We start from the raw sequence: 19,185 nt of genomic DNA, 5'->3' as shown, positions 1-19,185 counted from the left end.
TGTAAAACGAAAAGCTTGCATTTTTCAACAATTGAATGTCAACTAGACAATGCAGTAAAACATAAGCTAGCATGCTTCTACAATTTTATGCACGTGCTGCTATAATTTTAAATTCTCATTTTACAACAAGAGCCTCAGTGACCAAATTGCTAGCTTGGAGTTTTCTTAACATCAAGATTCGTCAAAATCCTTCTGACATCCTTTTAGCATTAGCATTAGCATTAGTAGAGGCATATGATGCAAGAAAGCAAGCTTATTCAGCATCAGCCAAAAAAAAAAAATCCCTTTTGACGGAAGACCACTGGAGGCATTGAATGGAGCGTGTTGGGAATGGTGGAAGGCGTTCTACCAAGATCATTAATACATGAGTTGGAGGAAAAATGGGATGCTAACAGGTCATCTTTATCCTTGGCTGAAGTGACAACAGAACCATCTGGTTTGGACAGAGGTGGGAGCAGAGATGGGCAAAAGTGGCAGCCAATGGCTTTGGCAAGAGACCAGAATGCTTGGCTACCATTAGGGCAAGAAGCAAGTTTTCTACTCTTAGCCTGTTCAAACTCTAGTTTGGACTGATTAATAACTGCTTTACAATTGTTGCAAGCTTTGGTGTAGGCAGAAAATGAAACTGAAGAATTAGAATCAAGCCAGTTACGATATGCAACATTCTTCTCTTGAACAGCCTTAGCACATTTATTGGAAAACCGAGGTTTAGATAAAGGACAAGATTTTAAAGTGGAGTGGGGAATAAAGGATTCCATTCCTGCAAGAATAATTTCACTGACACGATCTGAGCAAATGTTGACATCAGAAGTTTTGAAACAGTAATCCGACCAAGTAAAAGAAAAGAAATCTTGCAGGTCATCCCATTTTGCATTCTTGTAATGCCAGACAATACAAGGTTGGGAATATGGGAATAGCCATGAGATAAAGGCTCCATTGGAGAAGAGACAATCACCAAGTTGTGATCTGAGGTGCCTAAAGGACCTCTCACTTCGACCGTGTACTTAGAAGGGTTATTTGTGAGAAAATGATCAAGCGTGTTGGCTGTATGGTTAGGATTGTCCGGTATTCTTGTAGGTAAATGAACAATCTGTGCAAGGTCATTAGTAATTGCAAAAGCCTCAGCATCTCAACCAGCTGGGTCAGTGTGACTAGAAAACGGAAGCCAGCTGGAGTTGTGAACATTAAAATCACCGAAAATTACTTCACCATTAGGAAAGTTGGACTGGAGAAAGTCAAGTTGCAAAGAGAGGAAGTCAAAGAGCTCCAAGGGATGATTAGTGGAGTTGGGAGACTGTTAGAGACAACAGATGAATTTGACACAATAAGGTAGAGAGATTTTAAGCCAGAGAAGATCGAAAAAGAGGAGATTCCAAATTACGAAGTCTCTGACAGGGAATATTGGAATGGACATATGCACAAGTACCACCTTTGAGGCGAAAGGAATCGTACAGCAAATAATTTGGGCAACTGAGATGAGCAGTAGTTGAATCAACTGATAACTGAAATTCTGTCAGAAAAAGTACATGGGGTTTGGCAGACTGCAAGTGGAAATGAACATCGTTGAGATTAGAATTGAGACCAGGAATATTTGTGAAATGAATTTGGAAGTGTTTGGGAGGTTTAGATTTTTTTGCAGTTTTCGTGGAAGTTGACAGCTTAAATAAATTCACGTCTGAATTAGACTAACTGTTGGAGTGAATGGATGGGTGAATTGGGAAGGGTTTTTTTTTTTTTTTTTGGCTGATGCTATATAAGCTGCTTTCTTGCATCATATGCCCATACTAATGCTAATGCTAATTTCCACCTACAGTCTGCCAAGCCCCACTTATTTTTTTTTTCTGAATTATTGGTTACCTCAACTACTGTTCATTTCAGCTTCTCTAATTATTTGGTCTATATTGATTTTTGGTGAGAAAGGTGGTACTTGTGCATATGTCCCTCTTGATATTCCCTGTCAAAGACTTACGAATTTGAAATCTCCTCTCTTTGATCTTCTCTGGCTTAAAATCTCTCTCTCTCTACCTCATTTTGCCAAATTCATCTATTGTCTCTATCATTCTCCCAACTTCATTAATCACTTAGAACAATTTGACTTCCTTTCTTTGAAACTCAGCTTTCTCCAGTCCAACGTTCCTAACAGTGAGGTAATTTTCTTTGGTGATTTTAATGTTCACAACTCCAGCTGTCTTCAGTTTTCTGGTCATGCAGACTTAAGTGATCGAGACGCTGAAGTTTTGCAATGCCAGAAAATCCTAACCACACACCTGACACTCTTAATCTTTTTGTCACAAACAACCCTCAAGCTGCAAGGTCAAGGTGAGTGGTCCTCTAGACACCTCAGATCACAACTCTTCTCCAATAGAGCTTACATCCATTATTTTTTTATTTATTTTTTGCATCCAGTTCCAAAGGAACTGGATGCAAAAAATAATTTTGATATCTTGTGGATGTTCTCAGCCTCACATTGTTTGGCATTACAAGTATGTGAGATTGGATGATCTGCAAGATTTCTTTCCTTTTTTTCCTTTGTTGGATTACTGTTTTAAATCACCTAATGCCAATGTTTGCTTACATCATATCAGTGATATTATTCTACATTCCACCTTAAAATCTCATCCTTTATATAAACATTGGTTTTCCAATAAATGTGCTACAAGAATGTATCACAAGATGGCATTACAAGAAAGCAAGGGATGATCTGCGAGATTTCTTTCCTTTTTTTCTTTTGTTGGATTACTGTTTTAAATTGCCTAATGTCAATGTTTGCTTACATCATATCAGTGAAATTATTCTACATTCTACCTTAAAATCTCATCCTTTATCTAAACTCGTGGCAGAGAAGAAAGATGCACAGAATGCATGTAAATTATGAGGCGACACAGACGATTTTGGTAGATATAAGCTAGTCTGTAATCAAGTCACAAATGAGGTTAGGCAAGCGAAAGCAGATTATGAGAAATCTCTGGCAAAGGATGCTAAGAACTTCTTTAGTTATATAAACTCTAGAAAGTATCAGATTGGTCCACTTGATGGTTCGACTGTTAATGATCCTGCTCAGATAGCTGACAATCTGAATTATCAAATCTGAAATCTCATCTACCATTGAGAATGCCAGACGTTTATCAAACTGCAACAGGATGCTTAATGATTTTGTAATAACTGAGAGCAAAGTGGAGGAGCAATTGTTGAAGTTAAACATAAGAAAGGCACCCGGGGTGGATGGGATCTATCCAGTTATATTAAAGGAGGCCGCAAGGAAGTGAGCAAACCCTTAGCCATAATTATGAGAGCATCTTTGGACTCAGGGGAAGTCCCCATGGACTGGAGATGATCAAATGTAACCCAAATTCACAAAGGGGGATCTAAGGGTGACACGAGTAATTACAGACCAGTTAGATTAACTTCTGTTCTGGGAAAAATAATGGAGTCACTGGTTAAAGATGCATTGCATTGCATGATCATCTAGACAGGGCTGCAGTAATAATTCATGCACAGCATGGGTTTGTTAAGGGAAAATCTTCTCTGACAAATTTGATTCGATACTATGATTTGGTTACAAAGGAACTGAATGCAAAAAATAATTTTGATATCATATATTTGGATTTCAGGAGAGCTTTTGATACTGTTGCACATGGAAGACTACTGTACAAATTGGAGCGGTATGGTATTATGGGCAAGATGCTGCGATGGATAAAAGGGTGGTTGAGTGGTAGAAGACAGAGAGTAGTAATCAACGGATACTGCTGTTCTTGGACTAATGTTATTAGTGGAGTCCCCTAGGGTTTGGTGTTGGGCCAACTGTTGTTTTGTATATTTTGTATAATGATATTGATGAAGGTATATCTGGCTTAATGTCGAATTTTGCAGATGATACAAAGGTTGGCAGGGTTGTTAATGATAGTAATAGCAGTGTGCTACTGCAACAATATCTAGAAAAGTTGGGCTGATGGGCTGAGAAGTGGCAACTGAAGTTTAATATTGAAAAATGCAAAGTACTGCATATTGGTAGAAGTAACCCCAGAGAAATGTGCCAACTGTGTGGTACTATACTCACAGAAGTGGAAAGTGAAAAGACCTGGGAGTAATTGTGCAGTCAGATATGAAATTTCAGAGCAGTGCAGGCAGGCTGCCAGAGCAGGTCATGGAATATTGTCAATGATATACAGGAATTTTGGTAGTAGGGAAAAGGAAGTGATTATCCCTTTGTATAATGCAGTGGGCAGGCCATGCCTTGAGTATTGTGTACAGATCTGGTGGCCTCATTTATAGAAGGATGTAGAGTTGCTTGACAGAGAAGGGCAACAAGATTTTGAGGGGAACAAAGGGGTCCTCTCACCAAGAAAGGTGCCTCCGTAGCCAGGTGGGAAGGAGCAGCAGTACATAGCACATGCTTCTTGATTAGACCGGGGTTCGAGCCCGTCACCACCAAATACGGAGGATGTGGAAAGGTCAGGGAATGACCACCGCATATCCCGGAGCAATATGGCCTTAGTTGCTAATACTCCTAAAAACTAAATAACAACAACAACAACAACAACATCACCAAGAAAGGCATAAGTTCTGCAAATTTTGCAGCATTTGGAGACTAGGCATTTGCAAGGTGATCTGATTGAGGTATACAAGGTCTTGAATGGGTTGAGCAGGCTTAATTCTGATGAGATTCTTCCTCTTGCTCAGATTATGAACCTGAGGGGGCATAACTTCAAATTGAGGAAAGACAGTTATAGAATAAATGTTCAGAAATTTGCCTTTAGCCAGTGGGTAGTTGATTGCAGGAACAAACTTCTATCTGTTGTTGTGGAAGTTCATAGCTTAAATAAATTCAAGGAAGAATTGCATAAGCTTGCTTTCTTGCATCACATGCCTCCTCTATTACTACTACTACTACTACTACTAATAATAATAATAACCTCTAGCTTGTAGCTATGAAGGGAGTTGTATACAACAGTGTGCTTTTTGTATATAATAATAAAGAGTTCTTCTTCTTCTTCTTCTTCTACTACTACTACTACTACTACTACTACTACTACTACTACTACTATTGGTTTTCCAATAAATGTGCTAGGTTATTCAAGGTAAAACAGTTGCATATCACAATTGGGTTGCATCCAAATCTTGTGATTCATTTTCTGCCTCCTAATGCTTGCATCAACTGTAAAGGAGTTATTAATCAATCCAAAATTGATTTTTAACAGGCTAAGAGTAAAAAATTTGCTTCTTGTCTCTTCCGGTCTCTTGCCAAAGGTGTTGAAAGCAACTTTTGTCCCTCTATACCTCTATTAAAACCTGATGGTCCTAGCTAAAGACAAAGCCAACATACTAACATGCTTTTATTCCAAATTTTGTATTGACAATATTGATAAACTATCTCCTACCATTCCCAGTACACTCCACTCAATTCTTCCTGTAGTCTATCATCAAAGGGATGTCAAAAGAATTCTGAACATTCCATATGCCAAGAAAGCTCCAGATCCTGATGGCATTTCTCTACTTGTTCTCAAAACTCATGTCCCTGAGTTTTATCCTATTTTGTATAAAAACACAAAACAGGATCAAGCTCAGAGGCATGGGTTTTGAGAACAGGATAAACCTCTTTTTACATTTTCTTATTGTGCTGGTGTTTTTCCTTCTGCTTGGAAATTTGCTCATATTCAGCCAGTTTCTAAAAAGGGTGACAAATTCCTTTCATCTAACTATCATCTCATTGCACTCGCTCTACTCTTTCCAAACTAATAGTGAAACCTGTTAACTGCCAACTCTTAACCTAAATCAAAACCTTCCATCTGATCAATGATTGCTAATGTGATTCCATCACTATCAGCCTGCTGATGATATTTTTGCTTATGTTATGGACAGATTCAGTGGAAAAGTTTGTTGAAACTCAAGCAGTTGCTCTTTGCATTTTTAAGACTTTTGATTATGTTTGACATAAATGCCCTCTAAATAAGCTATTATGCCGTGCTGAGTTTTTTTTTCTCAATATGGGTATAGTTTTCTCTCTGACTGCTCTCTGCAGACAGTGATATATGGCTTTCTGTCTTCTAACTTCTCCACCAATGCTGGTATTTCCCAAGGTCACTAAAATGGTCATATCAATGCCCTTCATCCATCGATTGAAATCCTATCCATAGTTTTTGCTGAGGATAGCACATTACATTCCAGCTTTGAGTTTGAGAAACCTTGATTTGCAGAAACAACTTAACTTCTCAAAAATTTATCACCATTTCTTTAAATGCTGATCTCCAAGTAATTCTCCAGTGCTCTACTATGCTCATCTTCAGTGACACATAGATTTCTATACAAGGTCACATATTGGTGTGTTAGGGATTATCCTGACTTGTAATCTCTCTCTCTTTCTCTCTCTTGGCGTAAGCACATCACATATATTTCTTCCTCTTCATCTAAAAAAAACTAGGTTTTCTCTTTCATATTTGGCATTCTTTTTTTCTAAATAACTACTCACTCTGTACAAGTCTCAAATATGGCATACTTTGAAACATTGTTCACACATCTGGGTAGTGTCCTTCCCCCAAAAATCCTCTCTCTCTCTCTCTCTCGGGCTTCTAAACTTCATTCAAAGCAGGGCAGTCAGATTAATTAATGACTAATCTTTTATGAAGTTTCTTTGTCTCATAGTCATTTTTGGTTTCTGCTGTTTACTTTTTCTGTAGATACTTCCATGAGCATTATTCTTCTAAATTGGCATTTTTAATTTCCTCACTCTTTTCCAAACCAATCCAAACATGTGCCACACCTAGTCAGCATTCATTTACTGTCCAACTCTGAACCCACACAGAACCAAATTTTCTTCTTCCTCATTTATTCCTTCGACTTCTGTTTTCTGGGACAACTCTCCCTCACTTCACGCGTATTTTGTGAAAATTAGAATCTACAGAAATTCAAGTCTAATGTTAACAAGTATTTTTAGTCTTCTCATCATTCAACCCATGCATTAGCATTAGTAGAGGCATATGATGCGAGAAAGCAAGCTTATATAGCATCAGCAAAAAAGTACTCAGAAAAAATAATCAATTTAAAAATCAACAAGAAATAATTTAAAAATTGCTCACTTTTTGATGACACCTTTATTTTCAATCTATTATAAACACTAGTTTCAAAGTCCATTTTTTGTATTAAAAAATAAATTTTTAATAAATTTTATTTCCATGATGTCCTTTAGATATGCACTTTGATCATTTTCTTTATTAGCACTCATATTTTGGCATTATTTTTGCTGTTGCTATGTGGCAGTGAACAAGTTATGTTTTGAGTGGATGAAAAAGTAAACTATGAGCAAAAAAAACCCATGGGCTTCAATGATTGGATACCAGCCAAACATTACAATAAAATTTTAAGCCAGTGCACATCAACATCAAGTTGGGAGGTGTGTGATAAAATGTGCTGTCATTGACTTCAGTACTTAGACACAAGAGATTTTGCTAATTTTAAATTCTTGTACTAATTAGGTTTTAAGAAAGCATATTACTTTGCTTTTTTATGGCCAAATTTCTTCAATAACAAAACAATTAAGGATGTAAATCAAAAGTGAAACAAATAATGAAAGAAACTGCACGTTTCACTAATGTTACTTTAATATATATTAAGACTAAATATTTTAATTTTTAAATTTAAATTGTTTTTGATATATGCTGTCAGAGGGGTAACTTTGTTTAAAATCGACTACATTATTAATTAGGTATATATATGATTTTGATTATTTATTCTGTAAATTAGAAGAAACCTCTTTCTCTCAGAGAAAATTGCAGTCTCAAAAAATTCAAACTTCAAGCTTGAGTTAATTTTTTTTTAAGTCAAAAGAGAATTGAGAAGAAATCTCAATTCTCTCTGTTCATATTCATTTTGGTTCTAAAACTTCTCTGGGTTCTGTTAGCCTTTCATGTTAGAACTTATTGTAAAAAAGTTATTACTAATAAAGAGAAATATTTTATTTATCAGATGTTCTTAGGGGTATTTTAACTGTGTTAAGTGACAGGATGGTTTAAATTTAAATTGAAACATACTGATTTTATTCAAATTAATCATTGTTATATTATTATTAGTATTAGTAATGGCCGCATGGTGCAAGAAAGCCTATGGCTTATGCTGCACCAGCCAAAAAAAAACCCAAATAAAACAATGATAAAAAAAAAAAATAAATAAATAATAATAATTAATAAAAGAAAAGGAAATTAAATCTATCATCCTATGCGCTTCCCTGACCCGAAAGTACTATCCAGATGACCTTTGAATTTCCCCAAACTGTCAGCCTCTACCACCCATGTAGGCAACTTATTCCAGTAGTTTATAACTCGCTGGCTAAAATAAAACTTCCTGCAGTCCAATCTAAACATTTTCCCCCGTAACTTGAATTTATGTCCCCTAGTTCTAGCATCATTTATAATCTTGAAAATTTCATCCTCATTCATTTTACTGATACCTCTCAGAGCCTTAAACACTTCAATCAAATCTCCTCTAAGGTGTCTACCATATTTCCCCATGTATAAGACGCACCTTTTTTCGAAAAATTTGGGGTCTAAAAACTGGGTGCGTCTTATACAGTGGTTGTAGATTTTTTTTTTTTACTTGCATTTCCCGCTTTTTCGCACTTGTTGTCTTTGTGCTCATTGTTTCGCACTTGTTACTGGTATATTAGGTTACGTTTTGCCACGTTCTGCCCAGAAATGGCTCAGAAAAGATTTTCGTACAGTGCTGAATTCAAGTTAAAAGTGATCCAGTATGCAAAAGTGAATGGAGTTTGGTCTAAATGGTAAGTTTGGTCCTCCTCCAACTGAGAAAACAATCCGAGACTGGCTACAGGAAGAAGGAACCCTACTGAAAATGCCACGGCAGAAGAAGGCCATTAGAGGCAAGTCAGCAAAATGGCCTGATTTAGAGAGGGAATTGAAGATATGGATTGAGGAGCAAAGGGCAATTGGAATTCCTGTGTCCACAAAGATGGTTCAGCATGAGGCAAGAAGAATTGCTGATGAAAAATAAGTTACTGATTTCAAAGGAGGACACAATTGGTGCTTCAGGTTCATGAAACGGAATGGACTAAACATGCGTACACACACCAGACTTGCCCAAAAGATGCCTGAAAGCTATGAGCAGAAGATTCTTGAATTTCATCATTTTGTCATTCAATGTTGGAAGACACATCAGTTTGAGTTGGGACCGATTGCAAATATGGACAAAGTCCCCCTTCAATTTGATGTCCCTGTTGATAAGAAGGGGGTGAAAACTGTAACTGTGAAGACAAGTGGACATGAAAAGAGCCATTATACAGTTGTTCTAGCTTGTTGTGTCGATGGAACCAAGCTGCCTCCTATGCTGATTTTCAAATGCAAAACAATACTAAAAGAAGACATTCCTCGAGGAGTGATTGTCCACGTTCACGACAAGAGTTGGATGGATCAGGATGGGATGAAGATCTGGTTTGAGAAAGTTTGGAGCAGGAGACCAGGTGGGCTCTTACGCAAACCTGCCCTATTGGTGCTTGATCAGTTCAGGGCACACATAACAAAAAATACAAAGAAGATTGCTGCAGAGTAAAAAACAAAACTTGCTGTCATACCTGGAGGCTTGACATCCCAGCTCCAACCACTTGATGTCAGCATTAACAAACCCTTCAAAGCTGCCATGAGAGACGAATGGAATCAATGGATGAAGTCTTCTGGGGACAATTTGACACCAGCAGGAAGAGTGAAGAAACCAACTGTAGGAGAAGTTTGTACCTGGTTGTAAAGATCCTGGGATAATATCAAGATTGAGATCGTTGTCAATTCATTTAAGAAGTGTGGCATTTCAAATGCCATTGATGGAACCGAGGACGAGGCAATATATGAAGACAATGATTCATCATCAGACACAGATGAGGACAAGCTAATGGATGGGAGTTTTGACAGTGATGAGCTGTATGAATTTTATGATGAATAAAACTTGAGTTCAATAACTTTATGTAATACATTTTTTTTTTAAATTTCGGACCCCAAAATTAATGTGCATCTTATACATGGGAGCGTCTTATACATGGGGAAATATGGTAGTTTCCACACTCTGCAACCCACATATTCAAAGTCTTTCTTCATAAGGATGCCCTTTTGCCGATCTCACCAGGCGAGTTACCCGTCTTTGCACCCTTTCAAGAAGCTCGATGTCTTTCTTTAGGTGCAGTCTCCATACTTGAACACAGTATTCCAAGTGTGGTCTAACATAAGCCTTATATAATGAGATTATCATGTCCCTATCTCTACTTGCAAAAGTTCGATAGATCATCGGTAGGACACCATGGGCCTTCTTTCAACCTGTTTACAATGCTCAGAGAATTTCATATCTGACCATATCATAATACCAAAGTCCCTTTCCTCCAGTACTGGGTTTAGTTGAACTCCACCAAGTGAATAAGTTATTTTGGGATTACTGTTTCCCAGGTGTAATACCTTACACTTTGTTGGATTAAAGCATAGCTGCCATTTTACTGACCATTCCTGAAGTCTATCTAGGTCTCTCTGAAGAAGCTCAGCTTGACAGTGATTATTAACTACTCTACCAATTTTAACATCAACTGCAAATTTAGACATCACGCCCTCTATCCCTTCATTGATGTTGTTTATGAAAATTAAAAACAACAGTGGTCCTAATACTGATCCTTGGGGAACCCCACTTCTTACATCAACCCAATCTGAGGAATAGCCATTTATCACAACCCTCTGCCTCCTGCCCTGAAGCCATCCTGCTATTCATCTAAGGATTTTCCCAGTGATTCCAACCTGTTCCAGCTTATAAAGCAACCGCTCATGTGGGACTGAGTCAAAAGCTTTGTTGAAATCTAAATAAACAGTGTTGAAATTATTCCCTAACTCCAGCTCGTGAGTGACCCTTTCAAAATAGCGAACCAGATTTGTTAAACATGATTTTCATTTTACAAAACCATGCTGAGCATCCTTGAGAATCTCAATTCGATCCAAATGATACTGAATTCCACTCTTGACATTGCCTCCATGATTTTCCCTACCACTGAAGTCAGACTGACAGGTCGATAATTTCCCACTTCACTTTTAGAGCCACCCTTATGTATGGGAGATACATTGGCACTTTTCCAATCCAAAGGAATCTCCCCAGAGTCTAGTGATGCTCGCATAATTAGCCTCAATGGTTCAATGCACTCACTTACTGCCTCCCTTAAGATTATAGGGTATATTCCATCAACTCCAGGTGCCTTACTGGCCGGTAGGTTCGAAAGTTTTTTTCATTAAATAATCTTGTGAAATTTCGATATCATTAATTACATATTTTTCAACTTCACTCCCACAATTTCCCATTGCCACAAAAGGTTTGTCATTTGTAAATATCGATGCAAAATAACTGTTGAGTTCATGGGCAATGGAAGCTGGTGGGAAGGAGCAGCCGTGCGTAGCACACGCTTCTTGATTAGACCGGGGTTCGAGCCCGTCACCACCAAATACGGAGGATGCAGAAAGGTCAAGGAATGACCACCGCATATTCCCGGAGAAATATGGCCTTAGTTGCTAATGCTCCTAAAAATAACAACAACAACCACCACCAAATACGGAGGATGTGGAAAGGTCAGGGAATGACCACCGCATATCACGGAGCAGTATGGCCTTAGTTGCTAATGCTCCTAAAAACCAAATAAACAACAACAACGGAAGCTGGTGTATTTAATACTATCCCCTTTCCCTTATGTAAAGGTCTGATCTGGTTTGTTCTGCTCTTCTTGGCATTTATATATGTGAAGAATTCCTTATCCCACCTCTTTGCTCTGTTTGCTAGTGATTTCTCATAAACTGCCTTTGCCTGTCGAACCTTTTCTTTGGCTCTATTACAGATCATCTTGTAGCTGTTATAGGCTTCAATACTTTTTATTGCTCTGTAACCTTTCCATGCCACCTTTTTCTGCTCAAGTAATGTGGAAACTTCACTACTCGTCCAACTTGGAACCCTCCTCGTGGAGTATTTTTTTTTTAATGGTAAATACGCATTCAAGGCATCTATGATTAATGTTTTAAAAGCATACCACAGTTCAATTATATTCATTCTCTGTGTGATATCTACCCGGTTAATAGAGGCCATGTAGCACCTTAAAGCATCGTAATTTCCTTTTCTGAAATTAAAACCCATTCCTTTGCATTTTACTACTGCTACCTCTCTCTTTCATCATCATCCACCGTAGAACTCCGTGATCACTTTCTGCTACTGGTCCCTCTACTGTCAGCCCTGTTATGTCATCTGATTCATGGGTGATGATGAAGTCTAGGATATTCTTTTCTCTAGTACTTTCCCTGACATGTTGATACAAATAACAGTCATCTAGTTGATTTAAAAATTTTGTTCCCCATGTCGAGTTTCCTTCCCATTTACTCCAATCGATTAGAGGCAAAAATTGAAATCACCCATAATAAGACATTGACATTTACTTGCCCATTCCATTTGCATGTAGAGGCTTTCGTCATAATCTTCACAATCACCTGGTCTATAGATTACTCCTACTCGCATTATACCTTTGTTTCCAACTATCTCACACCATACAGATTCTGTATTAACATGTGAAACATCTGAATCCGGGAAAGCTATTGTCACACTCAGGCTGCTTCTGATAGGAAGCATTACCCCACCACCCCTTCTATCTACCCTATCCTTCCTAAATACATTATACAAGCCATACTGAAACTCATCATCCCCAATTTCCAGGTGGCACCACGTCTCCATAAGTCCTGTTATGTCCGCATTACTTGTTTTAACCAGCAGTTTGAATTCGCTCATTTTATTGATGACACTTCTAACATTACTATATAAACAATTAAGACTTACTATTCTTGTATATTTAACAACCTTAGCACAACCCTTGAAGATTTTTAGGCTCTGTTCCCTGGCATTAGCTACCCGCTCATTTGAAACGTTTCTGCCCCCAGAACATCTAGATAATATGCCCATTTGGGGTAACAGATAAGAACTTTTGAGGTATGTGCAAGAGTTACTTTGACCAATATTATCAGTTAAACGCGTGTCAGTATTACCCAATTCCCCCCTAACTAGCAATTTCCCTGAACCTTTAAGATATCCTCAATAATACTAGCAAAAACGTTTGCACCACCTTTGTTTAAGTGTATCCCGTCTCTACAAAACAAATTCCTTCTACCTACAAGTGTGGGCCATGCTGATAGAAATTTCCCCCCTAAAGCCTTGCAGAGTCCTTCAAGTCTTGAGTTAATCCACAAGGCTTTTAACATATAATCCCTCCTATCGTGTCTGGGCAGAATTGCAGACACATAGACATTGTTGCCTAGCTCGTGGCATTTCCTCAGCATGGTCCTGTATTTTTCCAAAAAATCGTCAGATCGTGTACGTTTAATGTCATTTGGCCCCACATGAATAATAATATTCTCTTTACCCATCTTAAAACCTGAAAATCTGTTGGTGACATTATTAATAGTTGCTTCCGGGAGACATACCCTTGTTTTACTCCACCTATCCTTATTACAAAAAATATTCCCCGTTTCCCTGACAATGGAGTCTCCTAATAAAACAATGTCTTTTTTAACCAGAGTAGTTTGGACTTGGTTTTTCTGTTTTGAGGCCCAAATTGGGTATGCATGACTTGGTAGATTGCTGGAGTCTTGAGTCCCTGACGAGCGCGCAGATGCATTATTCTTGAGGACAAGTACCCGTTTTTTTCAGGGACTCAAATTGTTCCATCAGTGCACCAAATTGTAATTTAAGATCGGTGCACTCCTTACATCAATCACAAAGAAAAGAATCCCCAGGTGAGCTATGATTAGTCACCAGGTCGACGTTGAAAACATTCAACAGGTTCCACAACGGATTAAATCATGACTCACCCGTAAATTGCCATCGGCTATTTCCGTATGAGTCACGATACCCTGTGACGTGTTTAAGGCAGATCTTGTAACTACCATTATAAAATTAGCCAAATATCAATGAAAATTAACTTTAAAAAATTATATCTATAATATTATAAAAATGAAACTGTTACAGGAAAACCTATAACAAAATAATATAATAAACCTATAACAATATAATATTGTCAATTAATCAGTAAATCTATTAATCTTGATAAACTTTATTGTCAATTAAATTGTATTTTTAACTCTATATATATATATAACGACTTAATCGTAACAAATAATTAATACATAACTATAGTGGTACACGTGATACGGAAGTTGTATAAAGGGAACTCGTAGAAAACACTAGATACCTAAAAAAAAATAAAAATAAAAATATATATATAACATAACTGTTTTGGGATATAACTTAAGGATTTAATTTTTGTTTTGAAATTTTATTGAATTAAATCGGAATCATGACTCTGACCAGAGCAGCAAAGCAAAAGGCTCAAGCTAATGGGAGTGCTGTGGTTCAGGGGAGAACTGAGGGGGGCAGTTGCCCTCTGAATCACAGTCTTTTAAAATGCACTGTTTGCTTGATGTTTGCGGAGCAGTCGGGTACGGGACATGATACTGCCAAGGGGGATGTCTTTGTGTGTGCACGATGTAAGGAGTGCAAGGAAATCAGGCGACAACTCAGCGTTGTTATGGGCCTTTATGAGAGCTTGAAGGACAGGGTGGATGCCCTCGAAGGAAATAAATTGAGGGCCCATCAAGCTCTCAGCTGCCCACATCAACGGCAGAGCTTGCACTTGGTCATCAGGCAACACAGAGGCAGCCCCCTAGGCAGAATGCGCTGGTCCCACAGGAACTAGTAGTTGTTGGTGACTCTATTGTCAGGGAAACGGGGAACATGCTTTGTAAAACGGATAGGTGGAATAGGACAGGGGTATGTCTGCCAGGGGCAAAGGTTGATGACGTTGTAGAGCGGATATCATCTTTTAAGGGCACAAAAGGTGATATAGTTGTACACGTTGGCACTAATGATATTAAGAGTAGGAGACCGGCGGAATTACTTAGCAAGTACAGGTCACTGTTGAAAAAAAGCCGTGAATTAGGGTTGAATTTGAAAGTGTCTGCAATTCTGCCCAGACACGATAGGAGGGAGTATAAGATGAGAGCCTTGTCGATCAATTCGGCCCTGGAGGGATTGTGCAAGGCTCAAGGGGTAGAATTTTTTTCAGCCTGGACTGTACTTGTTAACAGGAGAGATTGCTTCTACAGGGATGGGATACACTTAAATAGAAAGGGTGCAAGAATTTTTGCTGATGCTGTCGAGGCAGTGTTAGGTGGGTCGGAAAACTGCTAGTTGGGGGGGGGATACAAGGACTAATAGATTAACAGTAGCCACTGGCAGAGGTGGAAGTGATTCTTGCACTGCTTCTATTGAAATGAGCAGAAGCCTGAAAAACAAGATGCAGGATATTTCAGAGACTGCTGGGAGTCATTGCGGTACAAATAAACACATGGGTTGTGTTAGGGTAGCTAAGAATAGAAACAGGTGCATGCATACCTGCGTGTACACCAATGCTAGGAGTTTGGTAAATAAATTTGATGAATTTGAGGTATTGCTCAAAACATCAAAGGCAGATATTGTTGGGATATCAGAGACGTGGTGTCACACAGATATAAGTAATGCAGAACTGGAATTTGGGGAATACAATGTGTATAGAAAGGATAGACAGGACAGGAGGGGAGGAGGGGTTATGCTATTAATTAAGAAACACATAAGGTCCAAGGAAGTGAAGCCAGTCAAGTCAACATCGATGGACAGGGCAGTGTCGAGTCAGTTTGGTGTGACATAAGCATAGGGAAATCAAAATTGAGAGTAGGAGTGTGCTATAGGCCTAATGACTCTGATGAGTAGAATAAGATATTGTACAGGGAAATAGAGTGAGCCAGTAAATCAGAGAGTCTTATAATGGGGGATTTTAATTTCCCAGAGATTGACTGGAATTTGTGGATTGGTCACTCGCACACTAGCAAGGCTTTTGTGGATTTATTGGATGATTGTTTTCTACATCAGCATGTTCGTGAGGCAACAAGAGGGAGCAATACTCTTGATCTGATTATCAGTAGTGATTCTTCATGCATTAAGAATCTGCAGATAAATGAACCACTAGGGGGCAGTGATCACAGTGTGTTGAAGTGGGATTTACTCAAGGAGGTAACTACCATCAGAGGTAAAGGGAAGGGTTTTTGTTTTCGTAAAGGCGACTATGATGGTCTGAGACAGTATTTAAATTCTATACAGTGGGACCAACTGATGATGTTACCAACAGCAAACTCAAAATGGGAAGCATTCAAGGAACTAATCTTGGAGGCTACCAGGCTTTACATACCAACTAAGAAATATTGTTCAAGGTTTAGGCCTAAATGGTTGTCAGACGAACTAATGAGACATGTGGCAGAGAAGAAAAATGCATGGGATACATACAAATTAATGGGTGACATGGAAGCCTATGATAGATATAAGTTGGTCTGTAACCAAGTCACAAAGGAGATTAGGCAGGCAAATGCAGACTACGAAAAATCCTTGGCAAAGGATGCAAAGAAAAATAGAAAAGAGTTCTTTACATATTTAAACTCAAGAAGGAAAGGGATGAATCAGATTGGTCCACTGGATATTGATGGTTCAACAGTTGAGGATCCTGCTCAGGTGGCTAACAATCTAAACGAGTATTTTGCATCTACATTCACGCATGAGGAGTTATTCAGAAAGGAGAATGATGTAGGTAAAGTAAACATTGGCAGTGAGCTGGATAATTTTGTAATAACTGAGAGGAAAGTGGAGGAGAGATTGTTGAGGATAAACATAAAAAAGGCACCTGGGGTGGATGGGATCTATCCAGTTATATTAAAGGAGGCAGCAAAGGAAGTAAGCAAACCCCTAGCCATAATTATGAGAGCTTCTTTGGACTAGGGGAGGTACCCATAGACTGGAGATGTGCAAATGTAACCCCAATTCACAAAGGAGGATCAAAGGCTGACACAAGTAATTATAGACCTGTTAGTTTAATTAGTTTAATTTCTGTTCCAGGTAAATTAATGGAGGCACTGGTTAAAGAAGCACTGCAGGATCATCTAGACAAGAATTCAGTTAAAGCTCAGATGCAGCATGGTTTTGTTAAGGGCAGGTCTTGCCTGACCTATTTGATTGGATACTATGATGTAGTCACAAAAGAACTGGATGCAGGGAATAACTTTGATATTATATATTTGGATCTTAGAAAGGCTTTTGATACTGTTGCACATGGAAGACTGCTGCACAAATTGGAGCAGTGTGGCATTGGAGGCAAATTGCTGCTATGGATAAGGGGATGGTTGAGTGGCAGAAGACAGAGAGTGGTAATCAATGGACACTGTTCAACGTGGACTAATGTTATTAGTGGAGTTCCTCAGGGTTCAGTGTTGGGTCCGTTGTTGTTTTCGGTGTTTATGAATGATATTGATGATGAGATATCAAGTTTAATGTCCAAGTTTGCAGATGATACAAAGGTTGGCAGGGTTGTTAAGGACACTACTGATGCTATGCTGCTGCAACAGGATCTGGAAAGGTTGAACAGATGGGCTGAGAGGTGGCAAATGAAGTTTAACATTGACAAATGTAAAGTACTACATATGGGAAACAGTAACCCCAGAGCAACGTATCAACTCTGCGGTACTACACTGCGGTGCTACACAGTGGTGGAGAATGAAAAGGACCTGGGGGTAATTGTGCAGGCAGATATGAAGTTCTCTGAGCAGTGCAGACGAGCTGCAAGAGTAGCTCATGGTGTCTTGTCAATGATATACAGGAATTTTTCTAGCAGGGATAAGGAGGTGATTATTCCCTTGTATAAGGCAATGTTTAGGCCACATCTTGAGTACTGTATACAGGTCTGGAGGCCTCATTTCAAGAAGGATGTAGAGCTGCTGGAACGGGTACAGAGAAGGGCAACAAGATTAGTGAATGGAACAAAGGGTTGCTCTTATGAAGAAAGGCTTAAGTTTTGCAAATTACAGAATCTGGAGACTAGGTACCGGCGAGGTGATCTGATAGAGGTGTATAAGGCTTTGAATGGTTTGAGCATGCTCAATGCCAATGGGATTCTTCATCTTGCTCAGAATAATCACCTCAGAGGGCATAAATTCAAATTGAGGAAGGACGGATGTCGGATAGATGTGCGGAAATTTGCCTTTGGCCAGCGGGTGGTTGGTTGGTGGAACCGACTTCCATCACTTGTTGTTGAAGTTGATAGCCTAAACAAATTTAAAGCTCAACTGGACAGGTATTTCGAACGAACGGAGGGGTGAAATGGGAGTGGTGTGTGTTTTTTTTTTTTTTTTGGCTGATGCTGAATAAGCTTGCTTTCTTGCATCATATGCCTCTACTAATGCTAATGCTAATGCTAAAATAATCAAACAATATCTAAATAAATCAATATTTAAAAGCTGTAATCGACAGTAATGCAATCCACTTAACTGAGGAGCCCTGATGAAGCGTGCTCGCTCACTTCGACTGCCAACACTCCTAAAAAAGTTTCTGTTTGTGGTGTTATATAAACTAGTTGTTTTGTAAAAAATAATGGAATTGCAAAATTAAAAAGATCATAATTTTATATTGCTATTAGAAATTTGTAATTGAGAATTAAAAAAAAATCTATAGATATACTTTTTTTTTTCTTTTCTTTTTCAGTTTATTTTCAGCCAATTATATCATGTTTTTAAAGGCTATTTGAATACCACTTTTGATAAGCATTTGTAATAGCATGTATATTCTTAAAAACTACTCTGTATGTATCTGTATCTGTAGTTCCTAATCTTAATGCGAAAGTTATTTTAATACTTTTTTCAGGTTGCTATCCAACTGAATGATACTCATCCTGCCCTAGCAATTCCAGAATTAATGAGGATATTAGTCGATATTGAAGGAATTCCCTGGAAACAGGTTTTGTTGTTTATACTAATGTATTGGTTCACTATTTTTTGTTTGTGGTGTTTTCTTGGAGAGCAGTATATTTTAATTATAATAATTACAATCTAATTAGTGATAATTCATAATGTTTGGTATATTAGTGATAATTCATAATGTTTGGTATATTAGTGATAATTCATAATGTTTGTAATAATGTTTAGTAGTAGTAATGTTTGCAGGATTATAATTCAGTGCAGGTGTTGAAATAATATGAAAATTGTATACATTTCTGTGTTCAGTTTCTCTCCTAACAGCGTTTGGTCACTCCAGTAATAGAAACCAACTTGTAACTTTCAA

At 38.2% G+C, this 19,185-nt stretch overlaps 1 protein-coding gene across 1 annotated transcript in view; it reads left to right on the top strand.

Annotated features, from left to right (window-relative positions):
- The window catches only part of LOC150084884 (glycogen phosphorylase-like), a 227,805-nt gene that overhangs the window by 85,918 nt on the left and 122,702 nt on the right, over nt 1–19,185 (top strand). The window contains exon 8 of the mRNA XM_090376683.1: nt 18,769–18,861. Coding sequence (XP_090232809.1) covers nt 18,769–18,861 — 93 coding nt within the window. The remainder of the gene's footprint in view (nt 1–18,768; nt 18,862–19,185) is intronic.

This window comes from Mastigoproctus giganteus, chromosome 6, assembly GCF_048544385.1.
Source record: "Mastigoproctus giganteus isolate SK-2022 chromosome 6, ASM4854438v1, whole genome shotgun sequence".
Classification (NCBI taxonomy): Eukaryota; Metazoa; Arthropoda; class Arachnida; order Uropygi; family Thelyphonidae; genus Mastigoproctus; species Mastigoproctus giganteus.
Note: the sequence above shows the minus strand (reverse complement) of the source record. Positions and strands in the feature narration are given on the sequence as shown.